Source organism: Centroberyx gerrardi, chromosome 12, assembly GCF_048128805.1.
Source record: "Centroberyx gerrardi isolate f3 chromosome 12, fCenGer3.hap1.cur.20231027, whole genome shotgun sequence".
NCBI lineage: Eukaryota > Metazoa > Chordata > Actinopteri > Beryciformes > Berycidae > Centroberyx > Centroberyx gerrardi.
In genome coordinates, this window is record NC_136008.1 from 21,687,509 (window position 1) to 21,704,200 (window position 16,692).

At 41.7% G+C, this 16,692-nt stretch overlaps 2 protein-coding genes across 7 annotated transcripts in view; both read left to right on the forward strand.

The window, feature by feature from the left end:
* Nucleotides 1–8,547, forward strand: part of rims2a (regulating synaptic membrane exocytosis 2a) — a 146,658-nt gene extending 138,111 nt beyond the window's left edge. For 5 of the 6 annotated variants that reach the window (XM_071902402.2, XM_071902404.2, XM_071902405.2 and 2 more), the window contains 5 exons: nt 6,945–7,086; nt 7,375–7,487; nt 7,748–7,849; nt 8,061–8,200; nt 8,344–8,547. In XM_071902402.2, the coding sequence (XP_071758503.1) occupies nt 6,945–7,086; nt 7,375–7,487; nt 7,748–7,849; nt 8,061–8,200; nt 8,344–8,547 (701 nt within the window). Of the gene's footprint in view, nt 1–3,512; nt 3,658–6,944; nt 7,087–7,374; nt 7,488–7,747; nt 7,850–8,060; nt 8,201–8,343 lie in introns of those variants that run through there. The other variant, XM_071902406.2, reaches the window with a different exon arrangement.
* Nucleotides 8,548–14,285: 5,738 nt separating this feature from the next.
* Nucleotides 14,286–16,458, forward strand: dcstamp (dendrocyte expressed seven transmembrane protein). Its single transcript, XM_071902493.2, has 3 exons — nt 14,286–15,332; nt 15,768–16,100; nt 16,272–16,458. Exons 1-3 carry the CDS (start codon nt 14,286–14,288, stop codon nt 16,329–16,331), a joined length of 1,440 nt encoding a protein of 479 aa, XP_071758594.1. The 3' UTR covers nt 16,332–16,458.
* Nucleotides 16,459–16,692: the final 234 nt, after the last annotated feature.

Here is a 16,692-nt window from a genome sequence, read left to right on the forward strand (position 1 = left end):
TTCCTGCCATCTGAGGTGCTTTTGATTCCCAGTCGTTCGGTCACTGTCGCATCGTTTAGGTCGTAGTAAGGAGCTATGTCATAGATCAAGACTTTATACGGTGTTCAGTAAACTCTGGAAAACTACTCCATGTGATCGTGGAAAGAACCCAAAGGAGTTGAGACAATACCGCTTCAGTGTTAATCCATACTTGTTATGCTTTTATTGTGTGTCTGGAGTGTAGATTCGTGGCCTAAAATGGAGATTCTCCATAACAGGGAGTACCAAGGGACCCTAAATAAAATGCACCCCCATCAGCTTGTATGGTACCTGTCTGTCAAGAGGTTAGCTGATATGGTTGATCTAACCAGTGAATTGACTAATCGTAAAATCAAATTGTCATTATGCTGGAGACCAACAACTCCTAGGTGTCCCTGACCCCATCTTTAAATCCACTGCTGTACACAATGTGGTCTTTTGTTAAGGAAGTGACACAGAAACAATAATTGTCTGAAACAGTCAGACAGAGTTGTAGTATTACACTGACAATCACCTATATATACCACATATCATAACCTGGCAGCACCTCAATACAGAGTGATATTATACACTCGAAAACAGATGTGAATAATGTTCAGTATTGTCCAACAAATGAGTACAGAGAACGCCAAATTAGAGCTCTTATCTAGCTTTTCACATGAGGTGTGAACTGAGGTCTATTTTCAGAGGCCTACAGTACACGTGCTTTATTGAAAAGATTTGCACTGTAATTAACTTCATATTTTTCTTCAGGTGTGGTGTGTCGGCTATTCCATGTATATAGTGAAGTTGATGAGTTCTCTGACATTTGGCTGTGTCTCTCTCTCTCTCTCTCTCTCTCTCTCTGGCTGGGTGGATGGGTAGAAATAAATTGCACCAAAGGTGCGAAAGTTGAGCGAGCAACACGTGCCAAACGTGAATGCCAGCTACTGTTGCCACGTGTCCAATGACGCATGTACAGTACCACGACTTCGAGAAGGGGTTGATGACTTGTCACACTATTCTTTCTGTTTTGTTTTGTTCTGGCAATCTTTTTGGCTGTTTTGTGTCTTCCGTACATGAAATGAACAAAAGCCATGCCTTTTCCGGTGCAAATTAATTTCACTGGCCGCTGTGATAATTTAATTCTGTGTCATAGGCCAGGCAACTACCAACATGATCTCATGTTAAGAAAATATGTGTGATCTTTTAGTATAAGTTAGTGGGCAGACCTTAGGAGGAGCACAGTGACTTGTGAATGAGCATGTGATACCACACAACTAGGCTTTTTAGACTTTTCTAATGTATGGGACACATTAGAAAAACACGTGTCTTAGATAGGACAAAAACCTGTTGGCTTTAAAAACACCTCATGGACTTGAGGTGATAATAAAGACAATGAGAGAGATTTTAAATGATCAAACAGCATGAACAATGAGTTTATAAAAACAGAACAATGTCAGAAAGTGAAAGAGCTCAAAAGACCAAAAAATGCTTTGTATTAAAATGAAAGTCAGATACTGTCTTTCTATTAGGAATGTGGCTCTAAAAAAAAAGAAATGTAAAAAGAAATGACTAATAAAAGTAGCAAGTAATTTAACTATGATTACATTGCAGTGATACCCTGAGCTTTCAGGCCTGGGTCTATGACATTATTCTGCAGCAGTTTTTGCATATGCAAAACCTACAGAGCTGGCACAATACTGTCAAAGCCACAAGTTTTCCTGGAAGAGAGCTATTTCTCGGTCCTTTAAAAACATACAGATCTCCTTGATGAGTTTCATTGTTGGGCCTCAGAGGCGGAGTTAACATGAGTCCTAATCTCTGCTACGAAGTTGCATCTTGTCCTAACGAAACACTGTTGTAGAACCCATTAAAAATGACCCAATTGGTTGTATTGTGGTAGCTTTGTGCGTTTTTCCAATTTCCCCCTCGTTGCAAATTTGAAGTGTTGTTTTTGACTGTGCTGACCTAGATGAAAGTCTATGTAGCCTGCGAATGGACACAATGCATTAAGTGGCTCCTTCATGGAAGTAGGTTGCAGTGTCTCTTAGAGAGGAGTTTTAGCCACAGCGATAACACTAGGGAGGGTGCTATATTTATGATAGTGCAGAGTACCGTAATTGGCCTGTCTTGTGCCTATTCTGCTAGATACAGTATTCTGAGCAAAAGCACTGCAGGTGGTTCAGACAGTATGTGTCAAAGCAGCACAATTTAAGTTGGTTGTTTCCCAGCTCTGGGACTGACACTTACCAGAAGGGCTGAAGTTTAGTTTAATGTCATCGATTTGCTCAAAGTGTTGTCCCTCACACATCATGACAGCAACAGAGCATTTATCAGTATTTCAGGGACCACCTGTGAGTTCAGGAGAAACCTTTTCTCTAGCTAGCTCCTCCATTGTGTCTCTCTGCTCTGGACTGTTTGGAATAGGCCAGCTTCAGGCTTCTCAAAAGGTAGAAATAGAGTGACCAAAGGTTTATGTTTAGACATTTATGTTTGAAACTAATTCAAACAAAGAGCTTTTCTTCTGATTGTTTGACGGTTCACGGTTGAACAAGGTGAATTGAATTTCTCTTAACATTGCTGTGACATTGAAGCTGTGTAGGATGGCAGATAGAGCTGTCGGGTTGAGCACGTGAAAATGTTGGACTTGATTTCCCATCCTCAATAACTATGAAAACACCCAGCGAACGTGAATTGAATTTCTCCAAACACAACACAGCTGTGATATGAAGCTGTGGGATGAAGTCGCCGGGTTCGGCACGTGAACTCCGAGTGACCGCCATGCGGCAGGAGCCCTCTCTGTGGAACAACAGCAGAGGAGCAGGGCTGTTGGCAGACCTAATGACAGCTTGTTTTCACTGGCCTCTCTGGATCTGCCTGTGGCCGATGTGGTGATAAGATGGGGGGGAGAGGGGAGGGATGGTGGGATAGAGGGATAGAGAGACAGTGACAAAGAGCAGCAAAGACAGCAAAAGAGCAGGCAGAGTGAGAGAAGAGAAAGAAAACCGATGATAGAGAGAAAGAGGTGAAAAAAAATGAGTGAGAATGGGAGGGTGGGGGTGGGGGTGGGGGTGGGGTGGGGGGGGGGGGGTGCTCAGATGTATCTCTGGGTAGAGCTCGTTCGCCCGGAGAACCAGCCGAGGTGCGCCTGAGCAGCCTGGCCCTCTGATTGGTGGAGAGGGATGCAGCTCGCTCCCCTCCCCCCCCCCTAGTAGAAAAGAGGAGCAGCAGAAACGTCAGACACAGACAGCACTAAGACTCCGCTACTGAAGCAACCTTTTCCTACAGCTCCCTCTAAGACGCAGTCTGCAGAGCACTTAGGGACAGAGTAGATGACAACGCACCGCAGCTCAGACCTGATCTCCTACAGACCAGCAGAGTAGTCTACCATCGGGGCAAAGGCATTTACCCAGCTGATTAGGTTAGACTTGACCTGAGATCAGCTAGAGAAAGCAAACCCGACGTCTGGTGCATTTGATTCACTGCGTTGAGAGAGACGGCAACCGGTGACAATGGGCAGGCAGGGGCACGATGCCGCTGCTCCGGCTGCTGGGATGCGTATACAGCGCTCCCAGAGTAAGATGAGCCTGTCGGCATCGTTTGAGGCGCTGGCTGTCTATTTCCCCTGCATGAACTCCTTCGATGAAGAGGACGGAGGTAAGATGACAACCGGGGAACTGTCTGACTGGATGGTGGGGGGGGGGGGGGGGGGGGGGGGGGGGGGGCAGCAAGAGAGACGTGCTGTTTTAGGGAGGATGGCGGTGAGGAGGATGAGTGGAAAGATGCACAGTTGTAGCTGCTGGGGGGAATTGGGGCAGGCTGAGAGACGCAGTGGTCAGGAGGATGGGGGAGTTAGATTAACATGAGGGAGAAGGATGCTTGAGCAGTGTACTTAGCTAATGTGATGTATTGGAAGTTAATACCTTTGTCAACATGTTGTCAGCATCTCAAGCGCAGTCAATTTGTCTTCCGGGTCCTCAGTTTGTTGTGGATGTGGACCGCTTTAGCTGTTATTGCTGCCGCCACTGGTGGTGTTGTTGACATGGTTGGTCATGGGATACGGTCTGTTTGTTGATGAATGCAACTCTTGCTAGTGTAATGCGGCTATTTATGACGTTAAAATATGTCTTTTTTCCCCTTGATGATTTTTAAATATGGACTCCGTGACTGGCAACCACGCATGTCTTAATTGGAATGAATCATGAATCATTGTTTTGTTTCTTGTGGGTGGTAGTGCAGATTTAGCTCAGGAATTCAACAGTGTTCTATGACTGTCTCTTCAAATTCCCTTCACAGTGGCAGATATTGAATGTGTGTTTATATTTATGCCTCCCAAGATGCTCTCGTCACTTCCTATAATAGCGTCAATGGGATTTATTTGCAGAGAAAGACAATAGGTCTTGGATTAGAGATGCAGCAGGCACACACTTTTCTTCCTCTATTCTTTTATCCAGGGATATTTTCCTGAGCACACAGGCTCAGGAACATCTTACTTCATACTCAGTTATACACAGTCTTCTACTGTTGGCCACTGAGCAACTCCACTGGAGTCTGTCGTTCACTTTCCCTGTCCAGCCAGCCCAGGATTTGAACGGTTGACCTTCTGGCGACGAGCCAACATTGTCTAACTTCTACGCTACTGCTGCTTCAAACTCCACGTCTCCCTCCTTGACATTCAGGCTAGCTCCACTTGAGGCCGTCTAAACAATTCATGCTAGTGCAACACTAGTATCCCTGCCAGTTACATGACAAAAGTAATTGGCCCCCATATCCTCTGTCCAGTCTGGGTAAAGCTCACATCCAAAGCTTTTGAAGCAATTGTGTGTCCTTGTGCATGTGTAGCGTGTGGGGGGACGGGATTTCAGAGAGGTCATTAAAAAGAAAAAAACGATTCGTCATACATTTAGAATCATCATGGCACCGACAGTTGTGAGTCCTGTTTTGTACATAAATCATGCAGTCAGATTCATAATTGCATTGATAGGGTGGAAGTCATGTTCTATATATGAATCTATGCCATGGCATCTTTATGTATCAACCTACTACAATTTGCAGTAGCACACCTATTAATTGCGTGGAACACACAGCATAAAATCTAACTGCAGTTGCTTGTTTTTTTAATGTTCATTGATAACATTTGGACTGGCCACTGATTGGCAGAGCAGGTCTGTCAGCTGCAGGTTGCTACAGACGTCAGAGTCGACCTCTGCGACTCGGGCTTCCATTGTGAAGTGTGAAGAGCAGGAAGAGGAGGCGGAGGACAGCTGAATGACTGAGATTGCCAGGCACAGAAGCTTCAGGTCTCTTTTTCTCTCTCTGAGATACGACACAGGCTCATCTGCCTTCCTTCTCCTCAGTTCAGAGAGCAACTTGTCGCCTCTCTGAGGAGGATGGGGAAGGAGAGGGGATGTGGAGGAAAAACAGCTGGTGCGACAATAGGGGCATAATGATGATGCCGGATTGGGAATGCTGTAGTCAGGATTCATACACACAAACAATGTCTAGGAAATTATATGGTGGAAATGACATAAGATTTATTAATAGGCGTATTATTTTTTACCACTGTGAGCCCTAGGGTTGCAAATAGCAAACTGAGGATAATTCAATCTTATTGGGTTTCATTTCATGCAACAATTAGTTATCTAACCTTTGGGAAATGACATGATGCGCTCATTTGACTTATAATAGTATCATTTATTGGATGACAGATAAGAGAAAATAAATTGCATACTATAATTTAAGGTGCAATAACATTTAGTATTGCTTGGATGATTAACCTGTTATCCATTGCACTATAGCCATGTTACTGCACCTGATTTCATGTTGACACTTTGACCAATTTAATAAAGGATCGAAGCTTCTCTTGTGTCAACACTGAGTAGCAGGAGCTCATGTACACATCGCTCTCAGGCGCCAACATGCGCTACAGGAGAGCTGAATGGCCGCCTCTACAATATAAACTCAAGGATGTAATACAAACACGCCTTGAACCCTGCATTAAAACCTCTGCCTGTAGGTTTTAATGCTGACAACTTCATGTATCCTACACCGTCTTGATTGATTTTGAATTATCCAAACTCTAGTATGTTTTATATTATTTTAAGCTTTGTATCTTTGCGGTTGAAAACCTCAGTGTGTGACTTAACCAAGGCTCTGTTGTGACGACCTGTTGGCGCTCCGAGCTAAGAAGAAATTGCTAACCTCCCTCATAAAACATAATACAAATAAAACACAGTGGCGATGGCGTGCGTGTGGGTACGATGTGCACGAGTGTGTCTGGTGTGGGAGCATCCATACATTTGTGCAGATACGTGTACTGTGTGTGTGTGTGAGCCACTGCCACGTGGCCCCACACAGAAGCTGTCAGATAGGCTGGGTAGAGATGAGCAGCAACAGGGCTAATGGGGGGAGTCAGCTGTCGTCTTGGATCAGCTGATGGGGGGGAGGTAGAGGGGGGGCAGACAGTGGATGTGGTTTGTAGGTGGAGCATGGACTCACTACGGCTCCCAAAAGACCCCCGCAGGCAGCCGGTAGCACGGACCAGAGGAGGGCTGTACATGTTGTTCTGTTCCACACACCCGGGAAAATGATTCAGTGGAGCCTGTTGAATTGGTGACCTTGTTTGATTCATGGATTCATGGCCATGGTGAAATTGTCATACCGTGATCATTCCCAGAGCACATTCTGCTAATTTCCTGGTGTAAAGATTCATTTGATTTCACAGAATATACTATGCGTTGCTTTGGTGTTTTTTCCTGCTGAGTGATTTTCTATGAATCAATGGAAACACGGGTATGTCAATAACAATCCGTGTGAACACAATCCGCGTTATGAGTCAGAACATGATTCACCGTCATAAATTGACAGTCTCTATTCCTCTCTCTCTCTCTCCCACTCTCTCTCTCTCTCTCTCTGTCTCTTTGTGTGTGTCATCGTTTCTCCAGAAGCGGGAGGTAAGAAGTTGCGCAGCACTATCCAGAGGAGCACAGAGACGGGCCTGGCGGTGGAGATGAGGAGCAGGATGACTCGGCAGGCCAGCCGGGAGTCCACAGACGGCAGCATGAACAGCTACAGCTCCGAGGGAAAGTAAGGAAACAAGGACTCGCACTCTGTGGACAGTCATCAAGCCTTGACTTGGAGGTTTCCGAGTTTTACCCCAGACTAAAATATGGCTCACACTTCAAATTACTGGATGTTTCTTACCAAACATTTCAAAGCTAGATTTAATTATGTACTACAGGCTTCAGTCTTTCTCCCTGATCCTCATGCCCTTTGATAGGCCACAGCCGCTCACTCAGAACTTTGTCTTTAACCATCACGGTCTTGCCTTTGTCTCCGTGGTAACCAGTGTGTCTTTCTCTGTTGTTCTTCCAGTCTCATCTTCCCCGGCGTGAGGCTCTCCTCAGACGCCCAGTTCAGCGACTTCCTGGATGGCCTTGGCCCCGCCCAGCTGGTCGGACGACAGACGTTGGCTACTCCACCCATGGGTGAGAACAAGACTGCTACCACTAATTAGGCCCCTTGTTAGCCACCATTACATATTCAGCATCAATGGAAGACTTGGAATCGCTCTTTTCACGCAAGCCTGTGCTATTTCTGCCATAAACATCAGACCCAGTACATGAGTTTAAAGCATTATTAATGTCTAAGATCCCGGTTTTGAATTTGTAACGATTTATTCCCTGGTATAGACAGATGTTGAGTTAGTAGTGTGCTGATAGTTTGCTGTCTTTTGTGTGTTGTTCAGGCGACATCCAGATCGGCATGGTGGAGAAGAAAGGAGCGCTGGAGGTGGAGGTCATCAGAGCCCGTGGCCTTGTGGGAAAACCAGGTTCCAAGGCACTGCCAGGTAACTTAAGCTCTCAAACTGACATTACAGATGATCGCACACTTCTGTCGTAAATGATTCCTTTGTTGATGTTTGATGAATATTGTATTTATTTGGCAAAAGGATGTTTGCCTCTCTGCTACTGGGGATGTTCAAGCCACTCTTATGAAAAAAGCCAAATAAGAGATCATGCAAATCCTAACATTTTCTCTCTCATGTCCTCTCCTCACAGCACCGTATGTAAAGGTCTACCTTTTGGAAAATGGAGCCTGCATAGCCAAAAAGAAAACAAAAGTAGCAAGAAAAACCTTGGACCCTCTTTACCAGCAGCAACTGCCGTTTGAGGAGAGTCCGGGAGGGAAGGTTTTACAGGTAAAAACGCATTCCTGTCGATACTGATCAGGCCTCACGAACATTAAAGCAGCTGCAGAAACTCAATACCACTCTTATTACATTACTTTTACTCTGGCTTATCATCCTTTTGATGAATGGTTGTTTCTGTATTTTCCCCACAGATCATCGTATGGGGGGACTATGGACGTATGGACCATAAATCATTCATGGGAGCAGTTCAGATACTTTTAGATGAGCTGGACCTGTCCAACATGGTGATTGGCTGGTTCAAGCTCTTTCCTCCTTCCTCATTGGTGGACCCTACTCTGGCCCCGCTGACAAGAAGAGCTTCCCAATCTTCACTGGACAGTTTCTCTCGATCATAGCAGCGTGTGGACTGATAGCGTTGTTGTAGCAGCCGGTGTTGCGATACAGGTCACGCCCCCGAGTTACACTGCATGCTTGATGTTGTGTCTTCTGAGCCTGTTTCTAGGGGTGCGAACGTGATCCTGTGTTTTGAGCAAAAGCGTCGCACACATTGTGCACGTGAAGAAGCGTGTGGCGAGCGCCTGGCGGCCGGGAATGCCGGGTGTTATTGTTGTTGTTGGAGGAAGCTGGAATGAACTCCTTAGCACGAGGAATCCGTCAGTTCCAGGTTTTCATCCAATTCGAAGCCATGGGGGTCAGTACTGGGAACCGCTAAACGAGTTCTACAGAAGCCCTTTTCGAATGAAAAATAGATGTTTTGCTTTTATTTTTATTTTTTTTGTTTTGTTTTGTTTTCATTTGTTTTTTGTTTTTTTCTTTGATGTCAATGTACTTGTATCTGAAGGGGGTTGACAGTGTTCCTGCCCAGAAGCTTGGTCACGCCACGCCAACAGACCTAGCTGTGTAGATGGAGTTTTGGAGACCATCGCTTTGGGTGAGGTGTGTCCCAGCTTGTATCCACACTCCCCCAAAACACCAGAGAAATGCCCCACATACTGTAGGTTTATGTGCTGAATCAAACCACGCTGGTGAACCACCAGAAAGACTCAAAAGTTAATCAAAGGCAATACTGAAGTGACTACCATCAACACTCCAGAATAAACAGTAACGATCAAAACCCCACAAGAAGATGTACTTGTACGATCTACCATCATTCTTTCTCTGTTGATATATTGTATGAAATTTAAATGAGAAAAAAATATCTATATTTTTTTTTCTTTTTAGTTTATTTGCATGGACACAAATTTAGCTGAATTAAAAAAAAAAAATGAAAATTATTTTCTTGAGGCTGCAACTTGCAAAAAAGATGAAGAAAAACAAATAAAACAGATCAGCCATTTTCAACAATTTATATTATTTTTAAAGATAAATTTCACTAGTGCATGGTTTTCAAGGGGAGTGAATGCAACAGCGTGATAAAAAAAAAAAGACACATTGTTTATCATTCTTTAGACCATTCATTAGTCTGTGTTTTGCAGACATGCAGATAAGGGAAACTTAAAGGAAATTTTTGGAGTTATTTAACAGAGAAAATGTTTATGTGACAAAAAGTGATGATGAAAATAAATGTAAATTATTTATTTCATTGTAAAAGGCACACGCCTTATAAAGATAAACATTATGTGCAAATTGTACGTTTCTCTTTTTCTCCCTTGTCCCAGGGTACTTATCATTGTACTATTCATTGCTACCATTGTTCAGTTCCCTGATATTGTCCAGATTTTAGGACTGTTGGTTATTTTACAGTTCTGTATTGTTTCAGTATGTATTTTATTTTGGATTTGATTTGTTTAACAAGCATGTTGAAAAGGATTTTCTGCAACATGGCTTGGGCACACCTTACAGTAACTCAGCATGTTTTGATAAAGATGATATTTGGAATTTTTGCAGTTTCTTGTACAGTGCATGTCAACTTCGTTACTTTTCTCCCTCACCTTAAATTGAACTCTACAGCAAATTAGTTATTGGTCTTTCATGACCAATTATTGAAGTTTTAACAAAACATTCCACCCCCAAGATCATATTTTATTTCAAGTTTTCTGAGAAAAAAAAAGAGTGACATGGAAAATATTTTATATTTAATGGAGGTTGACGAAACAGTTGTGATTGCAAGTGTATTTTATTTCAGTATTGTTGACTAACATGCAAAAATAATCTGTATTGGTACAGCAAGAGGTCTATACCCAATCAAGAGGCAGCAAACATGCAAGAGATGTGTGTTGCTGAAAAGTTCCAATTTACAGGCACTGTTTGTGAAGATGAGCTAATCACAAGTTCAAATAACAAGGGATATTGCCACACAAAATGCTTTTTTTCTTGTTTAATGAAAATGAAATTAATTTACTATATTTTTGTTAGTTTTATTTAAAAGCCAAGACCAGTTTATTTTTTATTTTCTATTTTTAGTAATTATAAATACTTCTCATGTCTGGGAAGTATATGAATCTTATAGTTGCAGTATGTCTGAATGAAATTGAATTGAGGCATTATTCCTTTTCCATATTAAGATAATGCGTTTTAATGTCCATTGAAAACCTTGTTGCTGTAACAAGCTACAGTATATATTTTCATTTTAATTTTCATTGTACATACCTTTAGATGTCAGAATTTGAATAAACAAGCTAACATGAATAGACTGATAGAATCTTTTGGAATAGGAAAAATGCCTCACATGATGACAAAGACATATGTTATTTATCCTTTTGAATGCCTTTTAATTTTCTCTTTTGGTGCAATGTGTTAATGCCAAGGCTATGTCTTGGTAAAGTATGGTTGAGTACAGAGATTTATGTAAGTTATTTTTCAAATTAAAAATAAAAAATGGATATTACACTGACGCAGAGTGTTGGGTAATGATGAACACACACACACACACACACACACACACACACACACACACACACACACACAGAAAACAACAGAGTGCCTTCTTAGGGCACTGCACAAAAACAGCATCATGGATATAAACAGCAATGGAAAAAGTACACTAGTTCAAGTATCTTAAGTAAAAGCCCTTCTATCTTTGATGAAGTAACCTTTGTAAGTTAAGCTGAAGTGTCGATTAGAGATTTAGTTATACAAACATTTCTCAGAGGCAGAAGTAATCTAGTTTGTTAAATTAAACCTCAATGAGCGGAGCCAAAGAACCACATGTTTTTCTTGTTAAGTAATGTTAGACTGAAGCCCAGGGAAAAAGGCAAGAGGGAAGAGAAGAGGGAGCTAATATTATGAAGCCTAGTGCTAGCTTATAGCTATCTAGGTGAGCTAGTTAGCTAGCTGCTGACCTTTCAAGACCATGAATACCATGGTCATGAATGAATTCCATGATGTATCCCATGATGTATGGCTTAGTGCCCTGCTGTATTGTATTGCATCTGTATGTAGTGTATCCTGATTGGCTGAGGCCCTATGATGCCATGATTTAACGCACCTGTGGGTGCAAGTCAGGATAAAACCTGAGGAAGGCTTTGTAGTCGACACGTATGGAAGATTTTTTTCTCAATAGTATGACTTAGCATCTCATAATTATGAGATGCTAAGTCATAATTATGAGATGCTAAGTCATTATTATGAGATGCTAAGTCATAATTATGAGATGCTAAGTCATTATTATGAGATGCTAAGTCATAATTATGAGATGCTAAGTCATTATTATGAGATACTATCTCATAATTATGAGATGCTAAGTCATTATTATGAGATACTATCTCATTATTATGAGATGCTAAGTCATTATTATGAGATACTATCTCATAATTATGAGATGCTAAGTCATTATTATGAGATACTATCTCATTATTATGAGATGCTAAGTCATTATTATGAGATATTATCTCATAATTATGAGATGCTAAGTCACAATTATGAGCTACTATCTCATAATAAATCATAATAAATCTCATATTTCTGACCTACACCAGCCACTTTATTAGGTACACCTATGTAGTAGTGGCTAGTCATCTGTTGCTGTAGCCTATTTATCATAAGGGCCAACAACTTGTGTGTTCAGATGCCCTTCTGCACTCTACTGTTGTAAAGACTGTTATTGGAGCATTTGTGGGCCTTTCTGTTAGCTTGAACCAGTCTGTCCACTCTCCTCTGACCTCTGACATCTTTCATTAACAAGGTGTTTTTGGAACTGCTGCTCACTGGATGTTTTTTGTTTATCACACCATTCTCTATAAACTCTAGAGACTGTAGTTCATGAAAATCCCAGGAGGGCAGCTGTTTCTGAGATGCTGAAATACCACGTCTGGCACCAACAATCGAATCAATCAATCAAACATGTTTAGATCACGCATCTTGCCCATTCTAATGTTTGGTCAAACAAAAAACTAAACTTCACCATGTCTGCATGCTTTATATATTGAGTTGCAGCCACATGATTCACTGTTTGGAGGAGCAGGCTATTTGTATTAACAAGCAGGTGCTCCTAATAAAGTGGCCTGTGAGTGTCATATTTATAAGATACTATCTCATAATTATGACTTAGCATTTCATAATCTCATAAATATGACTTAGTATCTCATAATTATGACTTAGTATCTCAAAATTATGAGATACTAAGTCAATATTATGAAATGGTATCTCATAATTATGACTAGTATCTCATAATTATGAGATGCTAAGTCATAATATTGAGAAAAAAATTTCACTTCATGATGAAAAAAAAAGGTGGCGGAAACGGGCTTCCATAGACAGATGTTTTGTCCAGCTAGCCATGAAATAAAGGCTTTTTAATTTTTGCAACGGAGACCTGAGTGCCTGTGACTTCTTGTAGAGCTTTTTTAACCTACATTTGTTTTTCTCATATAACTCCAGGTGTTTGACATAGTGAGAGTAAAAAGATAGAGATATTTGTGTTAAATTATAGTGGTAAAACTATAGTAAAACTATAAAGCAACATAAATCAGAATACCTAAGTAAAGTACAAGTGCTCTAAACCTATACTTATACAGTACTTGAGTAAAAAATACTTATTGTACTGCACTGGTCATCATACCAATTTACTAAATCATAGTAAAATCATAGATTTTCTGCAACAACTCTAGGCCCTACTGTACATTCACAATAAACACACAAGAGACATTGACTCTTTAAAATTAGTTAACCAATCACAAGTCTATTCCTCTCTCAAGGCCCACATACTGAATCTTTTGAGTTTCATAAGAAAGTTCCTGACGTCCAGAGGGGAAAAAACATCTTATTATTAACATGGTGAGTTATTATTTCCCCTTTCAGCATTATGATCTAACCGGTGAAAATTGAGTGAAATCAATTGATGAGTTGCCTTTTCATGAATGAAAAGATGGCCATATACAGCTAGTTAAACTATGTACAATATAATCACTATCCTAGTATACTGTAGCCTGTCTCCTCACTTCGCTGTGAAAAGAAGTCTTTTCCTGTTGCCTTACCAACTTCCTCAGCAGTGTGAATCACTCCTGTTAGAGGTCTTTTAGAGCTTCTGTCAAGTTTGCTCTAGTTTGAATGTGTCTCATAGTCTGGATGATAAAGTACAGGCTAAATATGCAGCAGGGTACACAGTCTTACAATCCTGAATAAGATATGTAGACTTTACACCTAAGGCATAAACAAGTCTCTCATATTGTCAAACTTTTCCATACACAAATACATACATCTTCAGTATTTGTGTATGTAACAAAAATTAATCTGCTCTAACAATCAAAATACAATAAACTTCATATGAGTCTTGGCTTCCTCATGCTTGTGGTTTAAATATTGCCCTCAAGAAGATGACTGATAAATGAGTAATGACTGAGGTTCTGAGAGGCCATGTAGAGTTCTTGTTTTCGCGGTATTTAAGGGATCACAGCATGCTGCTGACAGCAGAACAGATGTCACGCTCCACAAAGCAATATCAGGTTTGTACTTTGTCATTTCATAACCCGAAAGCTGATTTTTGATGATTTTGACTTCAAAAATGTAGTTCGTGATTTTCGTTTTGGCAGAAAGGTTTTATAGAGAAACATGTATGCTATTATAGTGCCAAACATTTTTAATTTTTTTGCTCTTATCTATTCTTTTAAACTCTCCCTTTCTTGTCAATATGGCTTTGTGCTTTCCATTGTGTTTTCCCACAGTATCTCTGTCAACACCCAGGACTTATGCAGTGATGCGAGTCTCATGCATTGCGCTGAAACAGAGCTTCAAGGATGTTGGCTTCCTCGCTGTGGACGTGTACACAACTGGCAACAGGGTCGGCTGGAGGAGAAGCGTCCTCCTCCTCCTCACCTGCAGCCTGTTCAGCCTCCTCCTCAGCTCCCTGCTCCTCCTCTACCTCCTCTTCACTCTGGACTATGGCACAGCAGTGGCCGGAGGGATCGCGGGCTGCTTTGGGACACTGCTGACTGTCGCTCTCGTCTTATCAAAGCAAGTGCGGTGCATAGGGATTCTATTTTTCATCTCCATTTTCATGAAAAAGAGCCGGAACCTGCTCCTGACCGCAGGGACCAGTTTAGTGGTCCTGAAAAACATCAGCAACACGCTGGAGAACCTCACAGGCCTGGTCAGGAGTATGATTTGCAACCTGAAGGCGAAGAGAGAATTCATCCTCACACCGCTGCGTAACTACATCGACATGCTGAAGTGGGTCGGCCATATGCTCAAGGGGGTCACAGACTTGGGGGTGGTGAGGTTTGACCCTCAGCTCAGCGTTTCATTCAAAGTGGAATCAGAGGGATTCAGGGAGAAACTCGGCGATGCAGAGCGGAAGCTGAATGAAACGGCAAAGTACGCGCAGGCCGTTGTGAACACGCTGCTGTCCGTCACTGACAAAATGTTTCCCGCCATCAGCCTCCTCTTGCTCATGACGTTCATAGCACTGCACATAAAGAAATACTGCAGCGATATGAAGTTCGAAAACAGGTTCATAAGCAGCCAGTTTGTTCGTTTTGATGAGAAGCAGAAGGCGGCGGGAAAGCCTCACGTCCTCCCCCTCACACCAGAAGAAGATAAGCTCTACGTCTCCGTCCCGTCCGCCCGTCCCACCGCCCGAGAAGGGAAAGCTATGCTGAAATTTGGCCTTCCAGTTTTCTCCCATTTTGTAGCCTGGGTCATAATTCTAAGTGTGGATGCCTTGTTGTACTGTTTTGTTAATATAGTAACAACACAGCTGACAGAGCTGGAACCATTCAATGTCCCCTTGATAATGAACATCAAAGTAAGTATGTTTGTGAACGCATACACTGCAAAAAAAATGTCCGTCTTAACAAGTCATTTAGTCTCATATTCAAACTTCAAATCTTATTTTTCTTAAACCAAGAGAAAAATTCTACCAATGGGGTGAGATACCTCAACTTGTTTCCAATGCGGCTTCACTTGTTTCACAAATTTTCTAGAATGTCAGTATGTTGACAAGCCAGAATAAGGCAGATCACTGCACTGCTATCAAGAAAATGACACTTGATTCTACAAAATTCTTGAAACAAATTGATTTGCATTGGAAACAAGTGAAATTATCTAACAGCATTGGCAGGTTGTTTTCACTGTATAATCACTGATAAATCACTGCATTTATTTCTTTCAATCTGATCATCCATCTGTCAGACAGTCACCCAATTACGATGATGCTTATCTCATCCACTTATGTTTTCAGGGGATTCAAACGGTTTTGGGTATACAATTTAGAGACGACCACCACAAAAACTTTTCCTACTCCGTGACCCTGTTTGAGAAGAAGTGCCTTCCTAAGCCCAAGCTGCTGCTCTGTAACTCTGTAGCTCCCTTGGCTGCCATCCTGATTGCCCTGCTCATTATGGGCATGATGGCTGCCAAGCTCACCCAGCTTAGGCTGATGGTCTGTGAGCGATTCTTCTCTGCCTCTGCAGAGGAGAGGGCGCAGTACCTCCATGCCAAAATCCTGAGGAAGAGATCCAAGAGCAAGAGGGCGAAAGCCAGAGAATACATCCTCACATCGCTCATTTTCAAGGTTTGCATTACAGTGTATTATTTGTAAAGTGTTCCGATACCTTAGAATGAATTTGGTGGGGAAAAGGGTGAAATTTCATTGCAAGTGCATTCATTTCATCCCAAAAAAAATTCATTCGGAGCCATATGAATCAATGTTTAATCTATGATTTTGCTTGTCTGCTCTCAACAGCCAAACTTCTGGTGCCCGCTGCTGTTCAGACGAAAAGAGGATCCACAAAGTGTTGTGTGAGGAAATTACTTTTTCTGCTGCATGAGGTTTTTTTTTTTCTACTATGAATACTTTTTCTACTGCATACCGTTTTATACTGCATGAAATGTTTTTAACAATAAATACGTACTGTTCAACCACTGGCCCCCATTACTGTCCATCACCCTGTACATGCACTGTATCATTGTAATACAGCATGCCAATTCATTGAGTTAATATCACATTACATAACAGCCCACTCTGCCAATTAACAGTAATGTTAACCATGGCATAGGAAAATGGCTTATATGGGGAACGGTCTCACATTCATAATAGCTAACCAATTACGAACCATAAAATCAACAGCTTGTAATACAATTCATTTTAGCTTCAATGAACATTT